We start from the raw sequence: 13,594 nt of genomic DNA on the forward strand, positions 1-13,594 counted from the left end.
GATTGTGCTCTCCTGCTTTCTGGGTGAGTAAACAAGCTAGAGTGTAAAAGTCATAATGTCACCCGTTTGATGACTAGTTCCCCAGTGTGTTTTTCCAGCTGCAACTGGCAAATCTGACCCCAATTCAGCATTCTGGAATGGCTTGCAATTTGGTAAAATTCCTACCAAAAAACCAACCAAACAAAAAAAAAACCCACACCAAACTATCTGTTTCTTCCCATAACACTTACGGAACAAGAATGGTATTTTTATTTTCTGAAGATTTCTTCAGTTGTTTAAACAGATCCATCAAAGAGGAGAGAGAGAATTGCTTATCCAGTTTATCAGGGATGGAGACAGGTGATCTTTTCCTTCTTGTTGATGTTACCTACTTAATACTGAATATGATATAGTCTGGCACAGGAAAACCCTTTATGATCCTGGCCATGTTTGGTTCTCGCCATAACTTGTTTATCATCTTCCTCTAAACTCTTTCCAAAGTCCAGACGCTGTCTTCTTTATTGTGTACACATTGTCATACAAAAAAAAAAAAAAAAAAAAACCCAAACCTATTTACAATCCTATTTTCCTCATTCCTGAAACCTCCTAACCTGGTTGACTTGTTGGAGTGCATTTCATGCATTCTTAGCAGATAGGCTGAAGGAAACGCCTAGTTCACTCGCAGCTAGAGGCTAGAAAGCATGTAGGGAGTTCATGAACGTTGCTTGTCTCCTCCTGCAGTCGCTGGAGAGTGTACATAGCCTGCTGGGGGAAGGATCCCAAACTGCCGGACACGGCATGACCGTCCCACGTCTGGAAAATCCTGTTGTAACACCGCTCGTGACAGTGAGTTAAGGTAGGAGAATTCAGTGAGAATTTCAATCTATGGTCACTGACTTTCTCAAATGTTCCCCCATTTGAAAACTACTTGCAAAAAGAAAACGCCTGTTTGTTAAATTGTTGCTTAATACTTGGGAAGTGGATTTTTACATATTTTTTTTTTTAATTTCTTTTTTAAACTGGTTTGGGCTGCATGAAATAGAGAACAGAGAGTTCTCTGTCTGATGATACAGCGATGGGAGATGAATACTATTAGCCAGGGTGGGGAATGTGGAAAATATTGTAAAGTACTGTCACTTGTGAGCAGTCAACAATGTCTCTTAAACCTGTGTTGAGCATTCATCTTTGTCCACCCGAAGGAGACGTAACTTTTAACAATTACACACATCATTGCCATGATGAACCCATTCTGAGAGTAGTGTGAGGTGAGCTGAGTCTGTTTCATCCTGAGCTCCACTCCTGCTATATTTTGACGACAGCTTGTGGCAGACACAAATTGGAAGGATTTCTGCCGGTTTTTGCAGACTTCCTGCTGGAAGATGGAAGAATGGGAAATTCAGGTAATGAAGACCACAGTGCCCCAAATCTAAGTCCTGAGTCCTGGGACATCAGATTTCTCATGTGTATATGGTCACTGAAAGGACTGAGATGTAACCTGCGTTATATCCAGCCTTCTTATGAGTGCTTGTTGGAAGGCATAAGAAGTTTTTAAGGGAAATGAGAAAAAAAATAGATAAATGACCTTTCTGTAAAAAATTGTATTAGCATTTTTTTATTTCTAATTGTTCTAGCATTGTGGTCACACAAGTTCAGCAGCTGCTACACACCAATAAAGGAGCTTACAATTAATGTCAGAAGCAAGTTAAGCATGTTAATAAAGTGGCACAAAGACACAATGGCTGGCTTGCACTGAGTGAGGAGCAGGAAAAAGAGACCTCTGGGCCAGAGGTAACGCTTTTTAAATTGTATGTTGATCTGTAGTGGTGGAGCAGTGTAGGAAGAGCTGGTTTGCTTGCTTGCCGTCGAGGTGGCATGATGGAGTCCATTCTCAAGCCATACGGCTGCTAATGACTTTGCCAAGCTTTTGCTGCTTGGGTTGGAATTTTCAATGGCAAGTTGGCCTCCAGCTGAGCAACCAGAAAGTTTCTTCACCTAAACCGTGGGTTGCTTTCTAAAACAGGACTGGGAAAATATAGTGTCTTTTCCTGTGCTTGAAGTTCTTCCAGTTGTTTGGCTAGGTTGTGCTTGTTCCTGCTCCCCTCATGGGCCTTTGGAAGGTGCCTGTAAATTGTAAGGAAGGGTTTTCTGTTTAAGTTTTCTGTGTTTTTTTTTAAAGTTTGGTCAGTTTTAAAGTTCTGAAAGATTGTCTTCTGAATCAAAAGGCTGTTATAGAGTATCCCCGTGCATTTCCTAACTGGTGACCAACCTGTATGTGTCCTATCCCCACCGTTGTGTTTAGGTGGACCGGAGGCTGGAGCCACAGAAAGGATGCAAGAAGGACGATTTCTTAGATGAGGACTGAGGAACTCTAGAGTTTGAATGTGAATTGGTAGTTGACAACAGGTGATTAGGGCTAGCTGAGCAAGGGACCATGAAGGGGGGAGAACTGAACAGAGAGCATGGGGGGAGGTGGAGGTAACAAGCAAAACCAGACATAGAAGCAGATGATAAACAGGGGCAAGAAGTTTGTAGGTGAAGGCTTAAGCATAAAAAGGGTTAGATTACAGCTAAATAACCTTAAGCCTCATATTTCTGAATATCTGAATACTGGGCTTTGCAGCCTGAGCAGTCCTTTCATGTGTAAGAAATAGACAGTCTTTGCTGCCCTTTGAGATGAGTGCAATGTTTACTAGGAAGTTTCTGAGGATTAGTGTGTGTGTGGGGGGGTGTTAGAAAATAAATCAGATAAATGTATTGGAATAGGTTAAGCAATGCTGCGTATTGTAGAGTCAGTGGGATGGAAACACCGATCTAATGATTCAGTAGGTTTTGTGTGATACAGCTGCCTATTGGCCAAAGGTTTCCCTGGTCTCTGAAAAACAGCCTTGGTTTTGCTACCAAGGTAAATGTTGTTGTTACGCTATGTGGTGTGATGAGCTGACAATGAGACTGGAAAATTTAATAGAAACAGCAGGCACTTCTCACAACATTCCTAGCCAGAGCATTGCTAAATAGGATTCTGATTACAGCAGAACATATGAGCTCTGGTTGCGGAACTAGCTCCCCTGCGGATAGAAACTACATAAATGCACAAAAACAATGCTTTTCCAGGGCAAGCAGTGATGTGCCTTGTCCTACCCTTACCGTATCTGGCAGCAGAGATTTTTAAGGAAAACAAGAAGTCTTATAGTCTTCTGTTGCCTGCAAACTCTTTTCAAGTAATTCCTGCCTTAAATCCCTAACTTCTGGTTGAACTACAGTGTGTGTTTTAGCAGACCAGCTACTAAGTTATAAGCAACTGGCAGACCCACCATGTTGCTAGGTAAGTTGTTTTGAACAAAAAAGATTTTTTGGTTTGGGTTGGGTTTTTTTACTTGAATTTGCCACAATTTGAGTTTCCAATAATTTAATCTAGCGTCTTTTTCTAACAGGTAGAGCAACTAATTACTCTTGGAAGTCTTTTCCTTGTGGAGGTCTGTGCTGACAGTGATCAAGGTACTTCAAACTTTACCTTATCTAAAGTTGTTGTTGTTGTTATTTTAACCTCCAATGAGTATGTTTTCTTGGTTGGGGTGGGGTTTTTTTTCCCCCACTCTGTCAATATGTTTTTTGAACAACACAAAAACCAGAGTTGGGCAAAGCATTTCGATAAGTTCACCTGGAACTTCACCCACAGCTAACACCACCTCTGAATTATTTGTCGAAGTGCTTCAGTTCTTTCAGCGCAGTTCCATCCTCAGGTCATATTTGCACAGTACTAGGTCCTAAGTGCAGGGTTATAAAGGCAGGGTGAGAAATGATGGCTAGTGGATAGATGTGCCCATTTTATTCTTCACTAGAGCCAATGCTACGGTGTTGACAGGGAACTTATACAAGGTTGGTATCCGTCAGGCCCTCTGCATCTCTGGACCATTCAGTGCTTTCAAGGTACAGGATCCCTTGCTAAGGCTGCATATTGTGCAGTTACATCAAACTTGGAACTCACCAGTAAAAGATACTGCATTGAATGAGTTAAAGACTAATTGTACTCAATTTGTCTGACTGGGAGACATGCACTCCCATCACAATTCTGAAAAATGTAGTATGTATTTATTGAAAGGTTTCTCCTTCTATTTTATACTTAAAAGTATTTCATATTAGAAGTATATAATAGGGAAATCAGTAAAGAAAAGGTGTGTGGAAGAAGCAGAAACTCAGAGAAATAATTTAATCTTCCTAGTAACAGTTCTTCTGGCCCTGCTAGTTTCAGGAGAGAGATGGACTCACCACTGTCTGTGCACTTTAAGTTGAATAGTATTTCTCTGACCAGTCTGGGTCTTTTTTTTGCAGGGACTGTTTGTCGTTGAAAATGGAAGAGACAAGGAAGCTCTCTCCAAAGCCATGTAAAAGCAAAGAACCTGTGAAAACAGAATGGGGATCTCAGAGTGTTGTATTTACATATTTTCAAGGGGATATTAACAGCGTGGTAGATGAACATTTTTCTAGAGCTCTAAGCAATGCCAAGAACCCACAAGACCTGAGTGCAAAGCACAAGGGTGAGACTGCTGTCCTGAAGAACGGTGAGCTGCTTTCCGTGTCTGAGCATGGTGTTAGGTGGGGGTGACTAGCTTCCGCTAAGGAATTTAAGATGCAGTGTGCTTAAATGTGGAACTCTGCACAAACAGCAAGAAAATCGTGCTGACAAAGCCCTGGATTATGTAGCTGGGACTTGTGGTAAATCCGGTGCGTGCTGGGTTGCTTCTCAAGCTCTTCATAGGCCTGTTGGCAGGACTGGGTCCTCACTTTTCAGATAAAAGTCTCCATTGCTGTCAGATGCATTAAGTGCCTTATGACTGACTTTGTTATCTTTGCAAAAATATATTTGTCTAAGCTTGCAGTTGTTAAAGACCTGCCTATGCTAGTGGCCTATAAGAAAACAAATGTAATATTATTTTAAAGTATTGGTGGTGGTGCTTTAGTCTGCTTTTTATATGAATTTGTGATTGATTTTTAAGATGAGAAGCACTAAAGTAAAAATATATTTCTGTAAAAATGAATACGCAATCTGGTGGCATTCTCATAGAAATCCATTGGAATTTGCCTTGGAAAAAAGTTAAGAATTGATGAGTCTTCAGATGCTTTCTTTCTCTTTTTAAGTAGATAGCATGTCTCCCCATCAGTGGAATTTCTCTTCACATTGCTCCAAACCATATCCATCATCTTCTGCGACAAGCATGCCAAATTCTGGTCTGAATTTTTCTGCTGCTGGTGTGGCAGGCCAGTACCAGCCATCAGCTCTGCGGAGTCATCCAACGCAACCTGCGGATTTATGGCCCTTCCCTTCAATTGGGACTCCCAGTCTTACAAGTTCAGCGTATCATCATGCCTTGCCTGACCTGCACATGGTAGATGAACCGATCTCTGGCAGGAAATACGGTTCTCTTCTTGGACTTCTGGAACAGGAAAGGTGCCTAACATCCATGCAAGAATGTACCATGAAGCAACACTCAAGTTCTGCTTGTATGACTGGACCTGCTAGGTTACAAAATATAAGTCAAAGTTCAGCTCCTGGGGGAGGTAAGGAAATACTCACCATCACTTTATTCTTTGGTGGCATCATATGTAAAGAGACAAAATAATACCATCTGTTTCTAAGGCTCTCAAATTGGAGCCGTCTTCAGCCCAGCTCATAGAAATTTTTTTTCAAGAGATGACCCATGGTGTGTAGTGTGTTACTTTGGATTGATGAACTGTATGGTATGGCTTAATCAAAAAATATGCATTGCCCACTTGCACAATATTTTACCTTCTGGCTTAACTTAGGGAGGTATTTTAACTGAATATAACCATTATTCACAGTGCTATCAGGATCTCTACCTTAGAGGTAGAAGGTGTGGTGTGTATGTGGCCAGGTAAGAGCCCTGAGCAACCTATCGTACTGTGTAGGGCGTTACTGGTGCTCTGAATTCAGGATGTGACGCTGCAGCCCTTACCAGAAAGGTCGGGGGTTTCTCTCCCTCTCCACTCTCTTGTCTGTAGCTGGAAGGGTTAGGGTAAAGGGGCTGGTGGGCCCACCTTGCCTGTTCTCCCAGCTAATTGCTTTTTTAAAAAATTTTTATTAATTGCGTGTCAAAGGCTGTGTTTGCTCTCTGCAGTGGATTTCCCAGAGCTAATGCAATTCACGCAGAAGCGATGGTTGTTGCTTATTTATTATTAACAATTCGTAGGAATCCCAACCCTTAGGTACTACCAGCACACACAATAAAGATAGCTGGTGAGTCCAGGCCATTTCCCAGGAGCTTATGACTCCATAGTATCGAGGTCTCCTGGATAAAATTGCTCCGCTGTGAGTAATTTCTGCCTTTGAGAAGCTCTCTGGGATCAAGCCTGCTGGCCAGAGCCCCGGTGCCCTGTTCGGGTACATCTGCATTGCTGTTCCTGGGCGTCACCCAGATAGTCAGCTTGGCACCGGTCTCCAAGAAAAAGGGTTGTGAAATTGTTTTGGGAGTCTGCTGGAAAAATACAGTACATCCTACCTGGTGCTTCTAGATAAAAAGGACCAGGCACGTGAAGAAGCAATCCTGAGTCTTAGGTTTTGAAAAATAACCGGCTGTGGAATACCTACTAGTTACCCCGTTTCTAATCTGCATCAGCAGGAATTTGGCAGAATGGGGGCTAAAACTAGTATTTATATCTGCAAGCAGTCTTAGCCACAGTCCTCTTTCGAGGTGTTTTGCTAACTTATTCCTGCTGGAGTGTCTAATGCCTGTCTCTGTGCATAGAAAAGGGCAAGTACGTACGTCTTCAGCTGGAATACAAACTTTCTGCTCATGGTACATAGGTAGATTTAGCTAAGGCTGTTTGTGTGTGTGGCACAGGCACGCACCCCAGACTTCGTGCAGCTATTAAATGTCAGTCTACTTACTTTAAAGACACCGTCTGGACTTCTAGGATTTAATTTAAGAACACGGTTAGGTGCCCTTTTCCCCCAAGGGGGCAATGTGGGCCTATCGAGGCTTGAGAGCCCCAGGAGCCAACTCCAACAAAAAAGATGTTTCATGAAACTAGTCTTGGGATCAAAAAAAGGGGAGCAGTGCTAGCAACAGTGGACTTTTTTTTTTTTCTTCTTCTTTCTTTTCCCCTCTGCAAAACTTCAGCAAGAAAATGAGCGGGGAAAAACTGAAAAGGAAATTAAATAGCTTGATGTTCCCCAGCCATCGTCAATTAAAGCCTTTTCTTTAAGGCTGTTTGCGGGGCCTTTCTGAATATTCGGGGAGCTTCATAACACCACATGTATAATGCCAAACACGCTAATCAAGCAAACCAAAAAGAACAGATAAGAAGTAGCTGGCCCATGTTCACAGGGAGGCTTTGGCAAGCCCCTAGGATGTGTGCAGCTAGTCTGGCTGTGGGAGTCCCTGTTTCTTGGCTCTGTCTGTTCAATATACTTCTTGTTGCGCTGTGTCATGTTTAAGAACAGCTGATATTTATATTTGTGAAAGTGTATGTTGCTGTACCAGACAGCACAGAGCTCCCCAGCACCTGTGCTATAGGCTGGGCTGCAAAAGCACAAGGTTTATTTAGGAACTACTGTCTACTTTTAGCTCTGTGTTGAATCTCTGCTCATCTCCAGTATTTTATGGTGGTTTGTTTCTTTTTTTTTTTTTTAAGAGAGGAAAGCAAGCTCTTACCAAAGCTCAGAAAATCCCAGTGTAAGCCATGGCACTGCAGGTGAGTAACAAAACCAGCAGATTTGGAACAAAACAGTGCTCACTTATGACAGATAGCTGCCTTGCTTAAGCATGCGGAATTAAAGATGCTTCCCTGCTTGCTTCCAGACTGTATTTCAAAACCTTGTTTTCTTCCCACCTATAGATACACCATCTCCTGTAATTACATTCACAGAGAAGAAGGAAAAGATCCTATTAAAATAAGATACATGATTTTCTAACCCCATCTGCCTTAGTTTTTGTGGTTTGCCATCAACCATTTCACAATGCCTATTTGGCACTGGATGTCAAAGTTTCAGATCCCAGAAAAATAGGACACCTCTTGCTTTCTATCTCAAGCACCGAGCTTCAGGCTGAAGTCCCTGTTGGACCTGTGTGCTAGATTACTGCAGTTTTCACCAGCAAGCCCACCACGCTGCTAGAAGAGTTGTTCTAAGAAATTATTCCTGAAGTATTCAGGCTTCCATATTTTTATTAGTCTTTGAGACTGTCATACCCTGATGTCGGTTCTTTGACGCGCAATGTTTTGGGAATACTTTGGATGGGTCATTCTGGTTATTCTAGTAAGGGCCATCTTGCATCAGACCCAGAGGTGCAATTCTGTTTCACAACATCTGAAGAGATTGCGTGGACCGTGCTGTTTGACTGTCCTGATACTGCTGTGTCTTTCAGGTATTCAGATTCATGACAGAAGACAAGATTTGTACTTCTAGCAACTGGATGTTTCTACTTTATTCTGAAAGAGAAAGTTCTTGCTGTGAACTTTTATTATTTGCAACTGTGAATCAAGAAGAAATGAACTGCAACTATTCTGTGCTTTTTCTCTCAGTTGGAAGAATACATGTACTAGTTACTATTTGGGGAATGCAAAATCATCTTTTTCTACTCACTAAATAATTTCTAATAGCAGTGGTATTAAACCTGACAGTATGTTGTGAAGAAATACTGTCTACTTCAGGCTTTTCATGTAGCCCTCTTGAAAGAACTCCTAGCACTTTTTCATCCTTCTGTGTTTGTTTGTTTACCATCTCTTGATAAGAAGCACAATTTTTATTCAATGCAGTTGATAACTGATAAGTGCAGGGATGCAGTTTGCATAAATTCAGTGCTGCAGCTTCTTCGCTTAATTTAATATCTCCATATCGTTTAAAATAGTTTTAGACCATGGGCATTTAGACCATGAGACTTACAGATCAGCAAAGCACATTATTCTATTTGTTTTGAAATACAGTAATTTGTGATCATACTCACAAGTCACATTCTTCAGTAACTATATAATATGCATATGCCCAAAGACTATTTTGCTTCCCATAATATATAATCATCCTCTAAAAAAAGGTGAATTGACACTAGATCTGGGGTGAAATGTGGATCCTCATGGGATGCAATTAAAATACCATTGACCAAAAAGCTGGAGGTGGGAATGGTCAATTTTCCCAGTCTCTCTGCAGGTATAAAAAGTTTGTGGGGCTGAATTTTAAATTACTGAGTTTGAAAGGCTTGGCCACCTGAACAAGGAAAAATCAATCCCTTCGTGGTAACTGCATCCCACAGACCTCGGAGTGGCTGACCGGGGGTGGTGTCTGTGCTCCTCTGTGCAGAAGTGGCAGCTATGAACTGTATGTCGATACTGCACGTTCAGATTCGCGCACACACACACACACACCCGCCCGCCTCAATTCACCACTTGCCCTTGGCAAATATGTTTGTTGAAGCTACTGTGAGTAAAACCTCATGTGACTGATGTTTAGGTTTGTATATGTAATCCCTGCAGTAAGAGAGACGGCTTAGCCTTTATGGTAAATCCTAAGGATAAAAAAAGATTTGGGTGGTTGTTCTTTTCCTTCTCCATTATCTATCGATTTATTTACTATAAAGGAGCACAATTAACTTTTTCTGACAGCTATATGCAATTGCTTAAGGAAATTTGACCTTTGAGATCCTAGAGCTTGTGATTTTGTAGGACAAATCCTTAGCCAGTATAAGTGTTTGTGACTGTTTACACCACATATCTCTATGCTGCCACTGGTCTATGTCAGTTATAATACCCTGTGTAATTTTATAAATAATCTGAGTTTAGCAACTTTAGATGTTTATGGTACTGTCTTAAAAGAAAAAACTGAGAAAATATCATCTTGTGCCTTCCAAGTTTGCTCTAGCAAATACATGAGTTAGACCAACCTGAGATCACATACAAGTGGACCTATTTTAACTAAATTAATAAAAGGTAGAGCAACATCCTGCCCTCCCTATAGATGAGCACTGGAAAATCACTTGTTCTCAATATTTCTGCCAAATTGCCTTTTTTCTCCTTTAAGTTTAGGAATACCTCCCCAAGTAGTTTTCTTCTGCCATCCCAGATCACTTAATTCCCTGATTTTTAAGGCTCCATGGTAATATAATCTGACTTTCTCTTTGGGCCGAAGCAAAGATTTCCAAGCCGTACTCTGTACATCTGTCTTACTAGTGTGTGTTGTGATTCCAGTGGAGTTACTGCTTCAAAAAATAGTGGAGTATTATTTTTGCCTCCCTCTGCCATTCCTCCTAAAGGAAAATGCTTAAATAATTTCTCTCTAAGGTCTGAAAAGACATATAACAGTATATTTCTATGCTCTTAAAAGGTTTTCTTGGAACGGTTTGGTCCTGTGCGTGTCACAGCTGGCAATATTCAAGGTGACTTATAAAAGCTTGTGTTTCTGGTGAGCTGACCAAGTGGGGCCGGGCAGTGCGAGGCAGGGAAAACGCCCCTTGGTTTTATAAGCACATCACTTACTGCAAGGACACCAAGCGCCGGCAGCTCTGCCTTGAGGCAGTAATGCTTTGAGCCACTGCTGCAAGGTGTCCTCACCACCTGGTTGTGGGTCACATCTGGGAAAGGGAGCCAGTGCCCGGGCAGCCCCAGGGCTGGGGGTTTATCCTGGAACCCCCCGTCAGCGCTGCGAGCCACGGTCTGGGCTCCGCACCGGGCACAGGGGTGCCTGCTCTTCTCCCCAGCTGTCAGAAGAATGATGGCTTTGGGGCAGGGGGCAGGGGGGCAGAGGCTCTTACTGCTCTGGCGTTTTATCTTGCACCACCTCAGCAACACGCACCCAGAGCATGCCTGGGTTTGTCAACGTCTCTATTTTCTTCTGCAATAAACATAGTTAACCTACCTGTGCAATTTGCCTTTAATGATTTAGTATGAATAGAGGTTTGACCATTTCACAGAAGTTCCCTACGTTAGGTATGCTTTTATACGTATATTTTATATATATATATATAAAATTATATATACATATCTATTCCTCTATGCTATTGTTTGTCCAGAGGGGAGTGTTTCTTGCTTTTCTGCCCAGGCTAGCGCCGTGCTGCCATGCTGCCGTCACGCTCCAGCGACGGGGTCTTCATTCCCATTCAGTGCCTGCGCTCTTTCGCTCGGGACTTGGCAGACAGCACGCTGCCTTCAGCACCCGCCATCTGGTACTTCCCACGGCTATTTTCGGTTCCTCCTGTGAATGCAGCAATCGTGGTGGTGATGGGAGGAGAGGAGATGCAGGAGGTACCCGTTTCAACAGCTTCCAGCTCTCCGGATGCTAGCGCACCTCTGCAGAGACCACACAGACGGACAGAAGGACAAACCTGTGCCTCATGTTGCATTTTCTGGTAATTTGCTGACCCTGTGGGAAACCACTGTTTTCCCTCACTTGGGTACTGTTTCTAAAGCTGTAGTCCAGGAATAACTTCTCCGCACAATTTTTCTCCTATCTTTTCCTGATGGGCGGATGAGCTGCAAACTACATGCTCTGGGAGCCCTGTTCGGAGATTAATGCAGAGAAAAACACTCAAGTGTTTCACGTACCTACACTGTGAGGAGTCTGGGGCTTTTTTTTAATAAGCCACAGGAACTGTTGTATGTTTTTTCACTGTGCGTGTCCCAGGGCAGACATTTTCTTCCGCCCCTTGCTCTGCTTTCTCATGTGGGATGGCCCTGGTCCAGCTCCTCCTCTGATGGTCAGATAAACCTGGTGGGTGGCTGGGAGCAGCATAGCTGGCTTAGCTACTCCACCTCATTTTAGTCACTCATTAGTAGTGTTAAAAATAGTCCTGGACTGCAATGACAAACAGGAGAGATTCTTTTGTATTAAAGAAAAACCTAAAGGTTAAAAGGAAGGGGGGAAAGCAGGAATGCTACGGGGTAACTCAGCCACAGTTTATATGGCCTCTTCTGGACATTCATTGGCTCTCTTCCCCACCAGCCTAGCTTTTTACTTGAAGTCAGTCTAGCTCCAAAATGCCCCAGAAACGTGATGGAGGTATGACATGAATTTGTGTTTGTGTTATTCCTAGTTTGGGATGCACAGCTGAAAAACACACATTCTCCCGTGTGCACTTGGGCTGGAGTTTGCTGGGGAGCTGGGCTGTCTCGGGGGTCACCAGGAGAGGGCTGGCTGGCCCCAGCCCAGGGGACCACCAGCTCACAGTGGTGCAAGCAGTGATGTCACCTCGGAAAATGGTCATAGCTGGTAGCCCTTACCCTGGAGTTGATATCCCTCATCCCTTTTGGAGAAGAGAACCCAAGCTACTGTTGCTTTCATTTTTGTTCCGGTGTCAATTAATTTGTCCCATCACAGATGAGAAAGGGACATCTCATGTACCCATGTGGCATGTAGCCTTTAGTAAGCAATTACTTGATCACTGGAATTTTTTTACAGTCTTACAGTTTTTAAGCCTCTTTTCTGGCAGGCTCTGCCAAGCAGGACAATCCTGTTCCTGGTGAGAAGCTCAGAGTTGCACAGCAAGGCTGACATCTGGCCAGAGCGTATCAACGCTGGTGAATTTGCAGCTGTCTGAACGGAAGGTGCGATCAGTGCCCTGTGCCATGCTGCAAAGGTCAGGAAATAGAAGTGATGTTTGCAAGTGTCCAAACTTTTTTTTTTTTTTAAATAGAAAATAGTCTCAGAAGTGGTACATGGGGAAATTTCTCAAAGCATTGAAGAAAGCAAGCAGTTTGGGGTAAGAGAACAGTGAATTTGTGGCATCCTTCCTTTCCAGCACAGAGAGCAGCAGCACAGGTAGGAAAGAGTTCGCCACCTGACCAGAGAGGCTCTCACCTTCACTCGTGAGTGTGACAGCTCCTCCTTCCTGGGTAGGTGAGCTCCCAAATCCCCCCAGGAAAAGGCAGCCAAGCCCTTTCTATGACTTTCTGAAAGGCTGGACCAGCTTGCTTCGTTTGCAAACAGCCCCACGGCTGGGCTGGGCGCAGGGAGCCTGGCTGGCTATGGCTGCTGCCTGCAGCCCCCCAGCCGGGGGGGTGATCACAGGGGTACTGGAGGGGAGGTTAGGAGGGGTGCTGGAGCCAAACCTGCCCACCCCTTCAGTACCTCTGCTCAGAGAGCACAGTGCTCCACATGCCTTTTCCAAAGGTGGTGTCAGTAAAAGTGCCTCTTACTGGGGTGTTTTTTGGTGTGGATTTGGGTTTTTCCCCACCTTCGGCAGATTTATGACTAAGCAACAACGTGGCTTTGGCACGGATTGAGGCAAACCTGAAATAACTGGCAGAGGTGACTTTCCGGGAAGGGTAAAAGTATTGTCGCACCACTTTGTCCTGTGATCTGTTTTCCTTTACTGTCTGGTTCAAAACACTGAGTGTTTTGTGCTCAGGGCTCTAATCCACTTAGCTGCTGATCCACCGTAGACCCTGGCACTCCCCTCTGAGTTATCACATATCATTACACTTGGAGGATTTCAGCAGAGAACCATGCAAACCTGTGGGTTTGGTGCCTTGGCTGCTGGGAGGAGGATGCTCTCCTAGTTTCAGTATCACACACCATGTCAGAGGGCTGTGTGTTACTGCACTGACAATATTGCTGTGCAAGCAGCTTGGCTGTGGTTGCATCATACAGATCATGATTTCATTGCTGACGGGG

At 43.5% G+C, this 13,594-nt stretch overlaps 1 protein-coding gene across 2 annotated transcripts; it reads left to right on the plus strand.

Moving 5' to 3' along the window:
• Positions 1 to 591: 591 nt before the first annotated feature.
• VGLL1 (vestigial like family member 1) lies at positions 592 to 10,839 on the plus strand. Of its 2 annotated transcripts, XM_040614825.1 has the most exons (6): positions 592 to 835; positions 3,411 to 3,474; positions 4,309 to 4,538; positions 5,119 to 5,535; positions 7,630 to 7,689; positions 8,361 to 10,839. In XM_040614825.1, exons 3-6 carry the CDS (start codon positions 4,328 to 4,330, stop codon positions 8,399 to 8,401), a joined length of 729 nt encoding a protein of 242 aa, XP_040470759.1. In that variant the 5' UTR covers positions 592 to 835; positions 3,411 to 3,474; positions 4,309 to 4,327; the 3' UTR covers positions 8,402 to 10,839. The 2 variants fall into 2 exon arrangements, with proteins under 2 accessions (XP_040470759.1, XP_040470760.1); XM_040614826.1 differs by lacking the exon at positions 592 to 835 and having other exon boundaries at positions 3,296 to 3,474.
• Positions 10,840 to 13,594: the final 2,755 nt, after the last annotated feature.

This window comes from Falco naumanni, chromosome 14 (genome assembly GCF_017639655.2).
Source record: "Falco naumanni isolate bFalNau1 chromosome 14, bFalNau1.pat, whole genome shotgun sequence".
In the NCBI taxonomy this organism is placed as follows: Eukaryota; Metazoa; Chordata; class Aves; order Falconiformes; family Falconidae; genus Falco; species Falco naumanni.

Excerpts from the sequence above, each read along its gene's own strand:
- VGLL1 (XM_040614825.1), top strand. The coding sequence starts at position 4,328 with ATGGAAGAGACAAGGAAGCTCTCTCCAAAGCCATGTAAAAGCAAAGAA. Across the intron at positions 4,539-5,118 it reads GACTGCTGTCCTGAAGAACG|ATAGCATGTCTCCCCATCAG; the intron begins GTGAGCTGCTTT and ends CTTTTTAAGTAG. Across the intron at positions 5,536-7,629 it reads AAGTTCAGCTCCTGGGGGAG|AGAGGAAAGCAAGCTCTTAC; the intron begins GTAAGGAAATAC and ends TTTTTTTTTAAG.